The sequence below is a fragment of the Uloborus diversus genome, chromosome 2 (assembly GCF_026930045.1).
Source record: "Uloborus diversus isolate 005 chromosome 2, Udiv.v.3.1, whole genome shotgun sequence".
Classification (NCBI taxonomy): Eukaryota; Metazoa; Arthropoda; class Arachnida; order Araneae; family Uloboridae; genus Uloborus; species Uloborus diversus.
In genome coordinates, this window is record NC_072732.1 from 36338786 (window position 1) to 36353297 (window position 14512).

Consider the following 14512-nt stretch of genomic DNA (forward strand, 5'->3'; position numbering starts at 1 on the left):
TGAATATAAAAGTAGCGAAATATTACAAAATGATATTTTTTATCAACAGATGGTGTGATGAGTCGTACTATATGAGCCACGTTTTTATTTTCTCCGTTTCTTTGACTTTCCCTCTAGTGAAAATTAGTTTTAAGTGTAATTATTATTATTATTATTTTTTTTTTTTGCAAGGAACAATTTATTCCAACCATCAATTGTTGCAATTCTTTATGATATCGCCGACATAGGCTTGCTGTTCTATCTCGCTATTCAGCTTTATACCAAGCGAGATAACATTTGTAATGTCTTGAACATTTGCAAAGAGGTAAGACATAATCAGCTGGAACATATTTTCAGATATTCACATAATTGTAAATAATTTCAAAAAGAAAATGAAAACGAAAGAAAAAAAGAAACTAACAATATTGAATGCATCATAAATTTCAAATTATTAACAGTATCACCAGCTTACGCAAATTCAGAAAGAATATTTTTAACTGCAGGAAATTTTTCTCCTAAAATGAGTTCCAGGCTTAGTGACAATTATGTTTCTTGTTATTATTGATTTCTTATTATGATATTTATTCTTTCATTTAATATTTGTTCACAGTAAGTTAATAATGCACTTTTTGCACAAGATAATAAAATATGGCAACGAAACATTATGTTTTTGTTTGTTTTTGGGAACTTTCTAAAACCAGTATTATTACCGATATTCCGATTAACATTTAAAAAATACCGAATACCGGTATTGCATTTTTGGTTCGGTATTGCAATCCTAGGTGTTATAAAGAATTCCAAAAAAAATGCAGACATTTGCTTCGGAGTAGCAAGTAGTAGCCCCTTATGTACTATATATAATAAACTACAAAGATGTGAGCATTGGAAAAGAGTTGAAACAAGTTAAATCAACCGGATTTGCAAAACCCCTAGTTGATTTTACTGAGATGATTTTCATCTTCAAACTCCCTTAGCATTAACAAAGGGTTCATTTCTGACCCTGAAATACTGTCAGTATTCTCATCGCTATTTGTGCATTTAATAATGTTGACAGTTTGTATTATTATGTCATTCCTTATTCGAGTTATCTGTTTCTAGTTGAACCAGATGACTAGCTGGATCGATGGGAGCTTTGTTTACAGTACCAGCGAGGCCTGGGTAAATAGTATGAGAACTTTTCAGAATGGAACATTCCGAACTGCCCCAGATGGAAAGTTTCCTCCAAAGAACAGGGAGAGAGTACCTCTCATCAATTATCCTCCAGCTAAATATTTGGGGATGCTGAATCCTGAGAGGATGTATCGTAAGTAATATTTGGAGTTATTAAATGGCTTCTTATTTTTTGAAACAATCCAATGTTTTGGTGGAAACCGTTTTGGAATTTCTGTGTTTATGCTGTCAGAACTGGCAGTTATTTTTGTGAATATTCCAGAACTATAATTTTTTTTTAAAACTGTTTTCCATTCTCAATGTCAATTGCATTCTTTACTCATGTTTGCGTAGAGTTCAGAAATTAGAAGAATCATGTATCTAAGAACCGCCAAAGTGAAGGATAAGAACGCATTTTATGGCCCACATCTTATGAAGGAATATACTTAGAAAAAATAGATTAAATTTACTTTTAAAATAAATGTTACTCATTTCTTAAGAAAACATTTTCAATATCTGAAAATAATTAAAAACATATGAAAAATTCTAAAAATTTCAAAATTTTTAATTTTTTTTCAAAAATTAGTTTTTTGTCGTCCTTTTTTAATCCCCAAGAAAAGAAATTAATTGTAAACGCATAATGAGAGGAACTATTTCACCAGAATATCCCTGCATTGGAAGGTCGATATCAAAGCCTTCTGTGCAATGCTAAGATTCCTAATACCGCTTAGCGAAAACTACTAAAACCTTATTAGAGGTAATACTGTTAGTATACATATGATATATCCAGTTAAAAAAAATAATTTACTGATAGTACATAAAATATGAAATTGGATATTTTACAAAAATTATTTTTTCTCGGGAAAGTGAAAAATAGTTTTTTTTTTTAACTTTTTTAAAATGTAATTTTTTACTCAACTATCTTTGCTGAATTTATTTTAGCTTTATACGAGTCCATTTAACACTTTATTAACACTTAAATGTCAAATACCAAAATTTATGTAACAGATGTATTGAATAAATGTTATAAAATTTCCAACCAAGAATTTGAACTTTATAAAAATCTGTGACTGATGGAATAATTTTAATGCTATATCTTTTTTCAAAATCCACTAAAATGTAAAAAAATCACAATGTCAGTCAATGACGCAACTTTATTTTATGCATAATTTCGATTGATCTCCATGAGTAGACATATAATGGCATTTCATTAGAAAATAATTGTGTTTACTAATGTAGCTTCGTGAAAGTAAATGGATCCATATTTCAGTTCTTGGTGATCCTCGTATCAATCAGAACCCGGCCTTGTTGTCGTTCGGAATTCTGTTTTACCGTTTCCACAACGTCATGGCAGAGCGAATCCAGGAGCAGCATCCCGACTGGACAGATGAGGACATTTTCCAAAGAGCCAGACGATGGGTCATTGCCAGTCTGCAGGTAAGATGTTAAATTCAAAAATAAAAGTTTTGCTATATGACTGAATTAAAAGTGTTTTCTAGCCACTTGCTGTGGAAAAAAAAATTTGAATTTTCAGGTCTGCCTTTACGTAAAAGATCATTAAAAACCCTCATTTTTTCAAATACCTCTAAAGTCTGTTAAACGAAAAAGTGGAAGCTCTCCTCTTCAGAGAACGTAGTGCACAGTGGTACTAATAAACTGTAAAAAAAATGAAAATGTTTAAAATTGACATTTTTGAGAAAAATAAAAAAAAACTATTTTAAACTTTTTTTCTTCAGAAGACTGCGGAAAAAAACTAAAACGTATATTTCAAAATGTTGCATATGTTTTTAAGCAAGAAAAAATATACTTTTTAATGAAACAAACCACAACAAAATATGTTCTACCGTTCCTGAGATAATGTACTTTAAAGATTTTGACGAAAATCCCAAGTGAGAAATCATGACAGACCCGCCATCTTCGGCGGCCTGTATCTCGGCCCAGGAATTTGTTTGGGCAAAACAAAAACAAAACAAAAAAAACCTATTTCTTATTTTTTTATGAATTTTAACAGATGTTAAATTCAAAAAAATCCGAGACCATCACGTTACGCCCCCTGTTGAATTGACATGGATTCTACCATTAAATAAAATGAATCCAGCTTCACTGTTTCCGCAGATATGTTCTTGAGATGGCAGGGAAGCTGCCTGCACAATTAATCTGATAAAAATTCTAATGAACAAAATTTTACAAAAAAGTTAACTGAAGTGTTCAGATTTTAAAATGTTTCATAAGCAAACAAAAAGACTTTTTTCACAAGCTTAAGTATTGCCAGAAATAAAATATGTTGTTCAAAACAATTCCTAATTGTTAAAATCTAAATTAGAAAAATGTCCCTCATTCTTCCATTTATTTCAAACTAGTGGTATCCGCACGGCTTTGCCCGTATTAGAAAAATTAAAAGGTTTTTTGCATCGCCTGTATATTTACAAATAATGTATGATGAATTTTCTTGCCAATTGGATTGTACCCATGTTACGGTTCCACGTTATGATAATTCCGTAATTTACTGGTCCATTTTATTATAATTTTGTTCTTAAAATTGGAATAAAAAAATCCACATCTAATTTTCGAAAAATCGCTTCGAGGTGCACATACCCATGGTACAAACTAATTCTGTGCCGAATTTCATGAAAACCAGCTTCAACGGTCTAGGCGCTATGCGCGTCACAGAGATCCAGACAGACAGAGATCCTGACAGAGAGAGATCTGGATAGAGAGACTTTCAGTTTTATTATTAGTAAAGATAAACGTAAAGCCTTTTGTTTGATATTGACCACTTTCCCCGCCAGACCGTTTTTATCCAAAGCTTTCATTGCTCTTTTTCACAAACGTGCTTGTATGTTCTAGACTTTTGTAAGGTTAAAACTAATAAGCAACAAATATTATTTCTGCACATACCATTGTGAGTAGAATAACTTAAAAAAAAAAGAAAAAGAAAAAGAAAGAAAGAAAAATTTGTAGGCCTAACACACATTCTGAAAATGACAAGAATATACATTACAGACAAATCTCTCACGTGTACTTTCTAAAATTCATTTAAAAGCTATTTAATTAACCGACCGACCTTCAAAGCACATGCGAGTGGTTTCATATTTTAGACATTTATCCTATTACGAATGACGCTTGCGGCCATTGAAACGGACATTGAGCGTGGCGATAAAAAAAAAAAAACTTGAATGACACTTTGATTTTGCTATTGATAGTTTTGTATTTGGTGAAACATCACGAGCAGCTTTTTTCACAGGCACTAAGGCGTGTAAAGAGGAAAAACGCACCGCATCTGCATAGAGCCTTGATGCAATATTAACATTATTTATAGCCTTGCAACTGTGTTGTATTTAATTATGCGAAATAAAAATTTGATTTAAATGATATTTATCTTTTAGAAATGAGTGCAATAGCTTAGTTTCCGGTGTTTCTTTGTTCTTGTGTAGAGTAAGGAATAGTAACACATACTTGTAGTTTAATAGTGTTACTATTTCCCACTCTATGGTTTTAAAGAAGTTTCTTTAATATGTTTGTGCTAGACTAGTAAAAACTATGAAAACTTTTCAATCGTCGTGTAAAAACTTTTTGCAACATAAATGAAAGCAATTGATAAAGCACTGAATTTTTTTTGTTCCAGTTGAAGTAGGATTTTTTGATTATGTAATCCAAATTTTACACAAACAAAAAAGTTACCCATATAATTATTTTTTTTTAGAAAAGCTGAAAAATAAATGAATAAATAAAATAAAATTACAATGCTACGGTTTTTATAGGTTTTTTAAAATTTAATCCCATTTTATTCTATTACATTCAATGATATTTAAAAAATGTTTTATTATACTTTTAATGTAATCATGTCAATAGCGTTCTTCTTTACTAATAATACTACTCTGTGACGCGCATAGCGCCTAGACCGTTAGGCCGATTTTCATGAAATTTGGCACAAAGTTAGTTTGTAGCATGGGGGTGTGCACCTCGAAGCGATTTTTTGAAAATTCGATGTGGTTCTTTTTCTATTCCAATTTTAAGAACAAAAATATCATAAAATGGACGAGTAAATTACGAAATTATCATAACGTGGAACCGTAACAGGAGCACAAGCCAATTGGTGAGATACGAAATTATCATAACGTGGAACCTTAACATGGGTACAAGCCAATTAGCGAGAAAATTCACCATACATTATTTGTAAATATACAGGCGGACCAAAAGACCTTTTAAGTTTTCTATTACGGGCAAAGCCGTGCGGGTACCACTAGTTATATATGAAAATCAAAATGTAGTTTAAAGCGGAACGATTATTGTTTCTTGTTATATCCCAAATTGCTTAGATGTTTTTAAATGAAACAAGTGTGTTGACAATTATATTTTCCCATCTATACATGAATGTAAATGCCAAGGTAATATGCCAAAAGCCAATGCCAAGTTGCCAGCGTATTTTAAACTGTATTTTGTTGCTCGTTGTATATACTATTTTAATGTGTTAATTGCTTATCCATGTATTAGGTCAAAATAATGCAAATTAATTTTAATCTTTGGTGCTCAAATATGTCTTTCAATCTCTGAAATCTCAATGAGATTTTTTTAAACTTCTCTTTGAACGAATAAATAAATGAGTGGACGAATAAATGAATAAATAAGTGTAATAATCAATGAATGAACGAATGAATTAATTAATGAATGGTTAAATAACAGCGTGAATAAATAAATGAATATGTCAGAATTAACTAACGAATGAATAATAACCATGTAAATGAATTGATAAATAAATGAATAAATGAATGAAATACACTTTGTTCCACGTGTAAATAAGAAATTATGTTACGCATTTAAAATCAAAACGTGCCTAATATAAAATAAATAAATGCTGCACTTAACATCAGTAAGTCCTGACTAATACTTACAATTTTGACGACAAGAACTTCCGTCATTTTATAATAAGTAGCGGTACCCGCACGGCTTTGCCCATAGTAGAAAAGATAAAAGGTCATTTGGTTCGCCTGTATGTTTACAAATAATGGATGATGAATTTCTCGCCAATATGCTATGTTAATTTGCTCGTCCATGTTATGATAATTTGCTCGTCCATGCTATGGTAATTTACTCGCCCATGTTATGGTAATTCGCTCGGTAAAATGGGCTTTAAAAATTGAAATAGAAAAAGAACAAAATCGAATTTTCGAAAAATCGCTTTAACGAGCTCCCCCCTATGCTGCCGTGTGCAAATAAACGGCAGTATCTGCAGAAATGAGTTTTCGAGATATTTGAAGAAATATATGGTGGATTCCATACTCACAATAGGAAAATGTTGGAATTAGACGTTTTTTTCGCGTTTCTTTTTCGGTGGAAACCAAATAATCGAGCTTGTACAATAAAGATAACGTACAATAGTTGACAAGAATGCAAAAAATAAATAAATAAATAAATAAATAAAATACAATAAAATAAAATAAAATAAATAAATAAATAAAATACAATAAAATAAAATAAAATAAATAAATAAATAAATAAAAACGAAAAGCGAAAAATTTGCAGTTACTGCCCTTTACCTGCACATGGCAGTATGCTACAAATAATTTTGTGCCAAATTTCATGAAAATCGGCCGAACGGTCTAGGCGCTATGCGCGTAACTGACAGAGATCCAGGGATCCAGACATAAAGACTTTTAGCTTTATTATTAGTAAAGATAAAATAATTTTTGATGTACCACAAAACATTACAAAACCAATGTCATATTTTGAAAATGGCTAGTATTATCAAGTTCCAAGATCTTCAAAGGTAAATATTTTTTGGCTGAAATCAACTACATGTTCAATTTCATAGTTAAAATATTTCTAAAGTAAAATAGTTTACCATATCGATTTGCTCTCATTCACTCTGTATTTGTGTATATGTAAAGGAAGGGATAATCAGTAACAATTGTAAGAAAAATTAGTGATAAGTCATGCATCAAACATGACACGGGTTGGAAACGAAATTTACGAACAAGATAAAATAAATAAAAGTCAACAGTGTAGTATTAAGTTTTAAAAAAGTCGGATATAACTTTTAAACATTGTTTAAACTTGAAATTAATAAGTTCAATCTGCCTTTCAATTCGTCGATCAGAACTATTTTTTCCTCACCAAGCATTGTATTGCATTCTTAAAGGCTACACTTTACTTCATATTAGTCTATTTTGAGTATTTGCTTTTAATACAACTTAAAAAATTAAGAGCGAAAATTATCGAAGCATATTAAGCCTGAACCAACAAGGAAGAAACAAAAATCTGTGTCAGAAAATTTTCTTATTTTGATCAAAACTGATTGTTAAAAATATAACAATATGATGTAATGAAAAAAACGTTTATAAAAAGTTTACAATTTTATGAGTTTTGGAACATCAAAAGCCTGGGTAATTTGCAAAATTAGTAAAGTTTTAAAATTAGATTATCTTGAATGCTATGCTTCTTGAAGCGCATCCTTGAAATTAATTTGTAACCTGAATCAATAATTAACTTTATAATTACTAGTATTCATTTTTTTTGGCAACAATCTTGTTGAAGCTTGTACCACCCAACCTGACAAAATAGAGAAAAACATAATAAAAGCTTTTACTAAAAAATGACATCAATACGTCACGAAGTTCAAAATTTAATGCATAAAATAAAATCCACTCAGCGTTTTCCCAATATTACAAATTGTTTTAAAATTTTCTGTTTTGAAGCAGAAAATGTAAATAAATCCTTCAAAGTTATTCAAAGTTTTTTTCTTTTTTGAAAAACATTCCTGAAAATGTCATTGGAATGATAAAAAAATGTCGTTTGTCATTGAAAGATTTAACGTTTTCACTTCGGCCACATGCAGCATTATTATTTACTTATACATATTCCTTGGATTCCGAAACGAAAGTATGCGTTTTCATTGATTTAATTACCAAATAAATTGGGTTATTTTTTATAGCCAAGTTCCTCGTACGTTTTTCAGCGAGGTCAATCAACACAATTTTTCTAAAGACCACATGTCCGTGTGGTTTCCAACACTCATAAAACCGCATTAAAAAACTGGAAAAAGACATCAGGAAGTTACTTTCTCTATTTAATGAACTCAACATTGAGGACTAATTTATATTTTTGAGAAAAATCATAGCAATACAAAAATAAAAAGTAAGATAATAAACACATGTGTATGAAATACGTGCAGACTACGGTACCAGTGAAAAAAAGGGTAAGAATTCTACAGAAGCACAAAAAAGCGGCCTTGGAATTTCTTCTCACCTTCTGGCAACACGTCTTGAAACGGATGCCATAAGGTGGGTGGAGTAAAGTTGATATCCTTTAGATTTAAACACGCCCAACTACTTAATTAACTCAAGAGCGGAAAAGATAATTTAAAAAATAGCGTAAAGGGTTAAATGGATAACAATATTAATTAGTAAGTAAAACTTTGGAAAATGTGTTGACAAAACTTTTTTTTTCCATTGCTAAGCCTTTCAAAAAAGAATAAAGTGGCATTGAAGCTTTTAATTTCTTTTTTCAAATTTACCTGATATAATAAGCATTTCTCTGGTGTTTGTTGAGAAATAAAATACGTCATATGATTTCTCCAGGAAAAATATTTATTAACATTTAACTTTTAAAAAAGATAAAATAAATTCATAAAAATTAGAATTTAGGGTCATTCTATAGTGACTAACGCAACCTAAGCAGATGATTTTCTAACTCTTTTTACTTAAAACCTCAAGTTTTTCTTTTTTTTTTCTTTTTGTTTAATCTGCACACTTTAAATGTACAAGGTGACTATTTTGAATTTCTACCAAGAATTTGAATCAAACTAATCGCTAATAGGAAATTTTTCAGCAAAAAAGGCATTGTGACAAACGTAACATTTCTGCAACCCTGAGAAACAATGCTTATGTTACGAGACAAATTTTTCTGAAAGTTACGCAGGCACTTAAAAGTGGTTGATGTATTTGTAAAAGGTAAACAGTCTATTTTTAAAAAAATATACCACATATTTATTACAGTTGAACTTTTTTTGGCCCTTAGTGGTACTTTTACGAAAGACTGGGTGTGACTGACGTAACGTGACCACATATAAAAAACATTTGGAACTAATCTCTTGCACTTACATTACTTATACACTTTTTTGGAACATTTTTTATGTTGCATTATGGTTCTTTCTTTACTTTTTTTCTACATTAGTGTAAGAAATTGAATGGAAGGATTCAGGTTAAATAACTTAATTTAAATGTGCCAAAAAAAAATGCTTTCTTACTCATTGAATAACATTATTTTTGACCTTACTAATTCTTAAATATCAATCTTTTTAACAGTTAACCTCATACAAGTTGGTGGTTTCACCAAATTCTAGTATTCTGCCAATATACTAGTTATCGTCATAACAAAATCCGTAGTACTTTTCAATGACACATTATTCTTCAAGGTTTAATGATTCATCGAACGAATAATGTTATACATCCTGAATTAAAATGTAATACTGAAAATAAAAATGTTCAAAATTTTTACAGAATGGATTTTAATTCCAGATGTCACTGCAAAATTTTTAATTTCTAAATCATCATTAACGCATTTTATGTAATATGCTACAGCAGCGTTTATTGTCACTGTATCATATAACATCTTCAAATTTTCAACAACGAGCTGCCATTATTTCGTTTTAACAATTGGTGGAGATAGTCTCTAAATAATATAAACGTTCTTCTTAGTTCAATTTTCTTAATTCTTTAGCTTGAATTCTTGTGTTGAATGCATATTCAGCAGAGTAATCATTTTGCTTTACCCACCCTTTTTTTTTAAAAATAATAATTCTTCTTTAAATTTGGAAATATTTCTTTTTAAAGATCTTTAAAAAAGCCTTTTTTTTTTAAAGTAGACAGAAGGTCTACATTGTAACATTACTAGGGGTATTTTTCTCCCTAAATATTTTAAATCAATGCAAAATGTCTACTTAATAAAAATTGTTATTGAAAATGTACATTAAATTAAATAAGTTTTACATAATAGCAGTCATTTTTAAAATGTTATGTTAGTCACGTATAGCAGTCGCGTTAGCCACAACTCAAATGTTACGTTAGTCACACTAATAATTTTATATCTACTGTATCTAAAACATATATTTTGCACTTTTTAAGTAGATATGATACAGATGTGAGAAACTAAAAAGTGTTGACTGGTACAATTATCTGGTTTAGATTTTAAACAGAAAATAGTACATTTTCGTGACTTACGTAACTCAAATACTTTCAATAAAATAACCAAACTAATTGAAATACTTATATTGTAACCAAACTAATTAAAATACTTATATTATAACATACTTATTGTATTATACTTGTTGTAATATACTAGTATACTTGTATATGTAAAAAGAACAGTCAATTTTATTGGGCCAACATCTAATCTTTTACAATAAACATAGTTCTTTTAAAAATTTGAAAAAAATTTTACAGAAGGGTAGACCAAGGTACATTTACGCAATGCACTTTTTTCAAAACGAACTATAACTGGAGAGCTAACAGTCATAACAGATTGATGCTGCTCTTTAGCACATATTCGTACAAGTTTTTGAGCATCAGTCGAGCTTCGGTCTAGCATGCAGAAAGAGTAATCTGTTTCCTACCAAGTTGTGAATAAATAATACTTAGTTAAGAAGGAACAAATATATAAAAAAAATAGTAGAACTCATCCTCTTTTGAGAATTGTACTTGTATGAATTGAAATGTTTTTTTTTTTTTCACGTAAAAAATAAATCCTAAATTGGCGACGGGCAGGGGTGCCCACAGGGGGGGGGGATTATGGCGCAAGTTGCGCCATCGAAATTTTTGGGGGGATTACACTTTTTTATTTTTTCAAATGTATTTATTAATTTATTTTTAATTTAAATTATTTATTTTATTTAATTTTATTCTGTTTGTATTTTATTTCATTTAATTTTTTAATTTGTGTGTGTGTGTCATTGTCGTAGCACAGCACTTTGCAAATAAAATAATAATTATTATTAAATAAATAAATAAAAAAATAAATAATTTTTTTAAAAAATAAATTAAATAAAAAATATTTAAAAAAAAAAACAAAAAAGAGAGCTAAAAAATAAAAAAGAAAATTAGAGTTGAAAAAATTTAGGGGGGAATTTGCGCCATTGAACTTGGGGGGAGGGGCACCCCTGGCGACGGGGCAAGTTTACGCGTTGACGTCGGAGCACCTTTACGCACATTCTTAAGGTGTCTTATTTCTAAACGTGCCCTAACGCTTTTTTCGCTCCGAACTGTCTCAAACCTTTTTAGTATTTTCAGGATATTTAGTTTTAAAAATCACCATTAATTTTTTAATTGAGTTACAAATTCGCATCTTATAGGTTACAACCATGTAGTGCTGTCTTCATGTCCATTCAGTTTTTACTTTATACACTATTCAGTCTGTAATACATTTGCTTTATTTTAACCATGGTAAGACATTATGTTCAAGACACTAACATCACGAAGTTCGGTGTCAAAATAAATATACGTAAACGTGCCCCGTGTCCGGGGCAAGTTTACGCAACCGACTTGGACCAAAAAATATTTGAATCTGACTGAGCAACAAAACTGAGCAACAACTGAACATACCAATTTGACTCCATTAACTGCTTCATAAAATCGCCATGTCTAAAATTTCCTAAGTTTAAGCATAAAAGTTAGAAAATTCATTGAAAAAAATCTTAGAGCCAAAAGAAAAGCACCGAATGGAACTTTTGCAAACCCCCCCCCCCCCTGTTACTAGCTTTATAAACTAGAACGTATGCTAAATGAAATAATATGTCACAATTATGGCTTTGTGAAAAAAAAAAAGTCTGAGGCTGAGGTTGACATTTCTATGGATTGACCCTTTAGTGTTTTGACATTTATTAATACTCTTTTTAACTAAATTTGCATTGAACATAGATTTCGTGGGCAACACTCAAACGAGCACGGTTAAAACGGGATTTCGATAATTGCACAAATTTAAATTTGACTTAATTTCGCTATTTTAAAAACTGAAAGTAAATTTTATCCCCCCTTTCCCCATGCACATGGAATTGGTGTGACGGCCAAAGTAGCCTTTTCTTAAAAGTAACAGAAAAATATTTTGCAAATGCTGACATCAACTTGATTTACATAAAAGAAACATCGGACAATGACGTAAGCAGAGTACTGTCTTAAAATTTAGAGGCACTCTCTGATAAAGAGAAATAAAATGAAATGTTTAGGTCAATAGTTAAACAAGTTTCTTAATGGGAATCCATATTTGGAGAAAAAAATAGATTTTGATAAGCTGAAAGCAGTATGTGAAGGATTGATACATACTGATTAGAAATTAATTTTGATGAAAGCGCAATTGAACTGAATAGCTTTATATACAATGAAAATTGTGTTAGACTATTAATTAGACTTTAAAAGAGTGTTGAGAAGAAATTTCCTATGATTATGAAAAATATTGAAGAACAGTTTTTCCATCGGCGATAGATAATTTAAACTTATAAAACTTTTACATAAAAAAATTGACACCAAATTTGTCTTAAGTATGCAATGATTTAAATGCAAAAATAAGGACATACATTTTCAGCATACAAAAGAATTTAGTTCTAAATTTGATAACGCTTAGTTCAATTAGCTCTGTAGATCATTGACAGATAGACATGTATTACATTTTTTGTTAGTAGTGTAATAAATAATAAATAAAAAAATAACGCAGCAAAAAAAAGTTCTGCGTTGATAAGAGTATTATATTGACACTTCACAAAAACTAACGAAATTTTAAACTTATTTATTTATTTATTTATTTTTTTATTTTTGAGTACTTTTTAAGGTGAATTTAACAAGTAAATGAAAGTTAAAGTATTGTAGGTGTTAAAAGCTTATAAAATCATTTTAAAAATAAATTACTTTGAAAAATAAAATCTTAGAAATAACTGATAATAATTCATCGCAAAGCGAAGGAAATATCGCAATGAAATTTTTAGAATCTCACGTAACGTTTTAAGTAATAGAGTCCTACTAAACACTGCACACGCAAATAATGGTGAAATTTTAAGTGAGTCCTTGGTCTAACTGTAATTTCAAGTTTGCTTTAATAAGAAATTGTACAAAATAACAATAAGTGGTGCAGTTAGGTTATGCACCCCATGTTTCCAAATTTGCTAACACGTGTTTCTTCATATACACTTTATTGATTAATATAATATTTTTTTTTATATAAAAATTGGAAAACTTTTATGGTTCTGCTTTGGGAATATTGTTGGGTTTAAATTTTTAAAAAAGGGCACAGAAAATCATTAAGTGATCATATATAACTTGTGAGCAAAAAAAAATTTTTTTTTTCTTTTCAATAAATTGTTTTAAACGAAGATTCATTGAGGCGTCTTCATATTCTGTACATAGTTTACACTTATCTTTTATTTTATACTCTCTATTATTTCCCTCTTTTGCTTTCATTGCTACCTAGTTAACATTTTTGTCCTTAATTTTTCAAAATTAATTTCATTCATAGTTTTTTTTCTTTCCCTTTCCTTTCCGGGATCGTATAGAAGGAAGTTGCTGTTGCCAGTTCAACGAAGAAAAAAACTATTGAAACTTTATTCCCAAAAATATTAAACTTCACTGGGATTTAATTCACTGATTGTACCACCCTAGATATTTTTAATTATACCGTCAATCAGGAAAATATTCCAAAGTGGGACATCCTTGCCAGTTTCTAAAAACGATTGTTATTTGGTGCTCTGCTCTTAGAGGAGGAATTAAAATGAAGGGAGTAAGTGTGTGTGTGTGTCCGATCATTGGCTTAGCAAAAACTGACCCAACGACCCCAAGTCATGTGACTCAAAAACGACGAATGATTGGCACGTTTTGCGTGAAACAAGCAAAAAAAGTCTGATTTCTTCCAATGCTTTGCTTTAAAATCTATCATGTGACTTGGGATCTTGGTTTCATGAATGAAAGTCCTAACTCCTTCCATTTTATCTCTGTTCAATGGCACTACTATGTTCCAAAACCAGCAAATAGATGTGGTTGTGATTTAATTGCACAAAGAAATACCCGCATCTACTAAATCGTTTTCAAAAACCAGCAAAGATATCTCACTCGGCAAAGTTGTCCCGGTTGCGAAACTTTTTTTTTCTTAAAATGATATTTCTGAAGGAATGTGACTATATTTCCAGTTTATTGAGCTTTATTTCAAACGAAATTCACGATAATTCCTATCCACTTTAAGTAATGGAGTCGGCTGTAGTAAAGTAAGTTTTGATTATTAAGCTACAGTATAACTCTAAAACGATTATATTTTCTTCCGATGACGATGTGAAGGCAAAACCCCATCAATATATGACACTATTCGAATTTTGGCTGGCTCGTTTCACTAGTCTCAGTTTGGAACATCAGAA

The 14512-nt window shown here is 30.2% G+C and overlaps 1 protein-coding gene across 1 annotated transcript in view; it reads left to right on the top strand.

Annotated features, from left to right (window-relative positions):
* The window catches only part of LOC129217818 (dual oxidase-like), a 264773-nt gene that overhangs the window by 196365 nt on the left and 53896 nt on the right, over positions 1-14512 (top strand). The window contains exons 5-6 of the mRNA XM_054852156.1: positions 1078-1282; positions 2399-2565. Coding sequence (XP_054708131.1) covers positions 1078-1282; positions 2399-2565 — 372 coding nt within the window. The remainder of the gene's footprint in view (positions 1-1077; positions 1283-2398; positions 2566-14512) is intronic.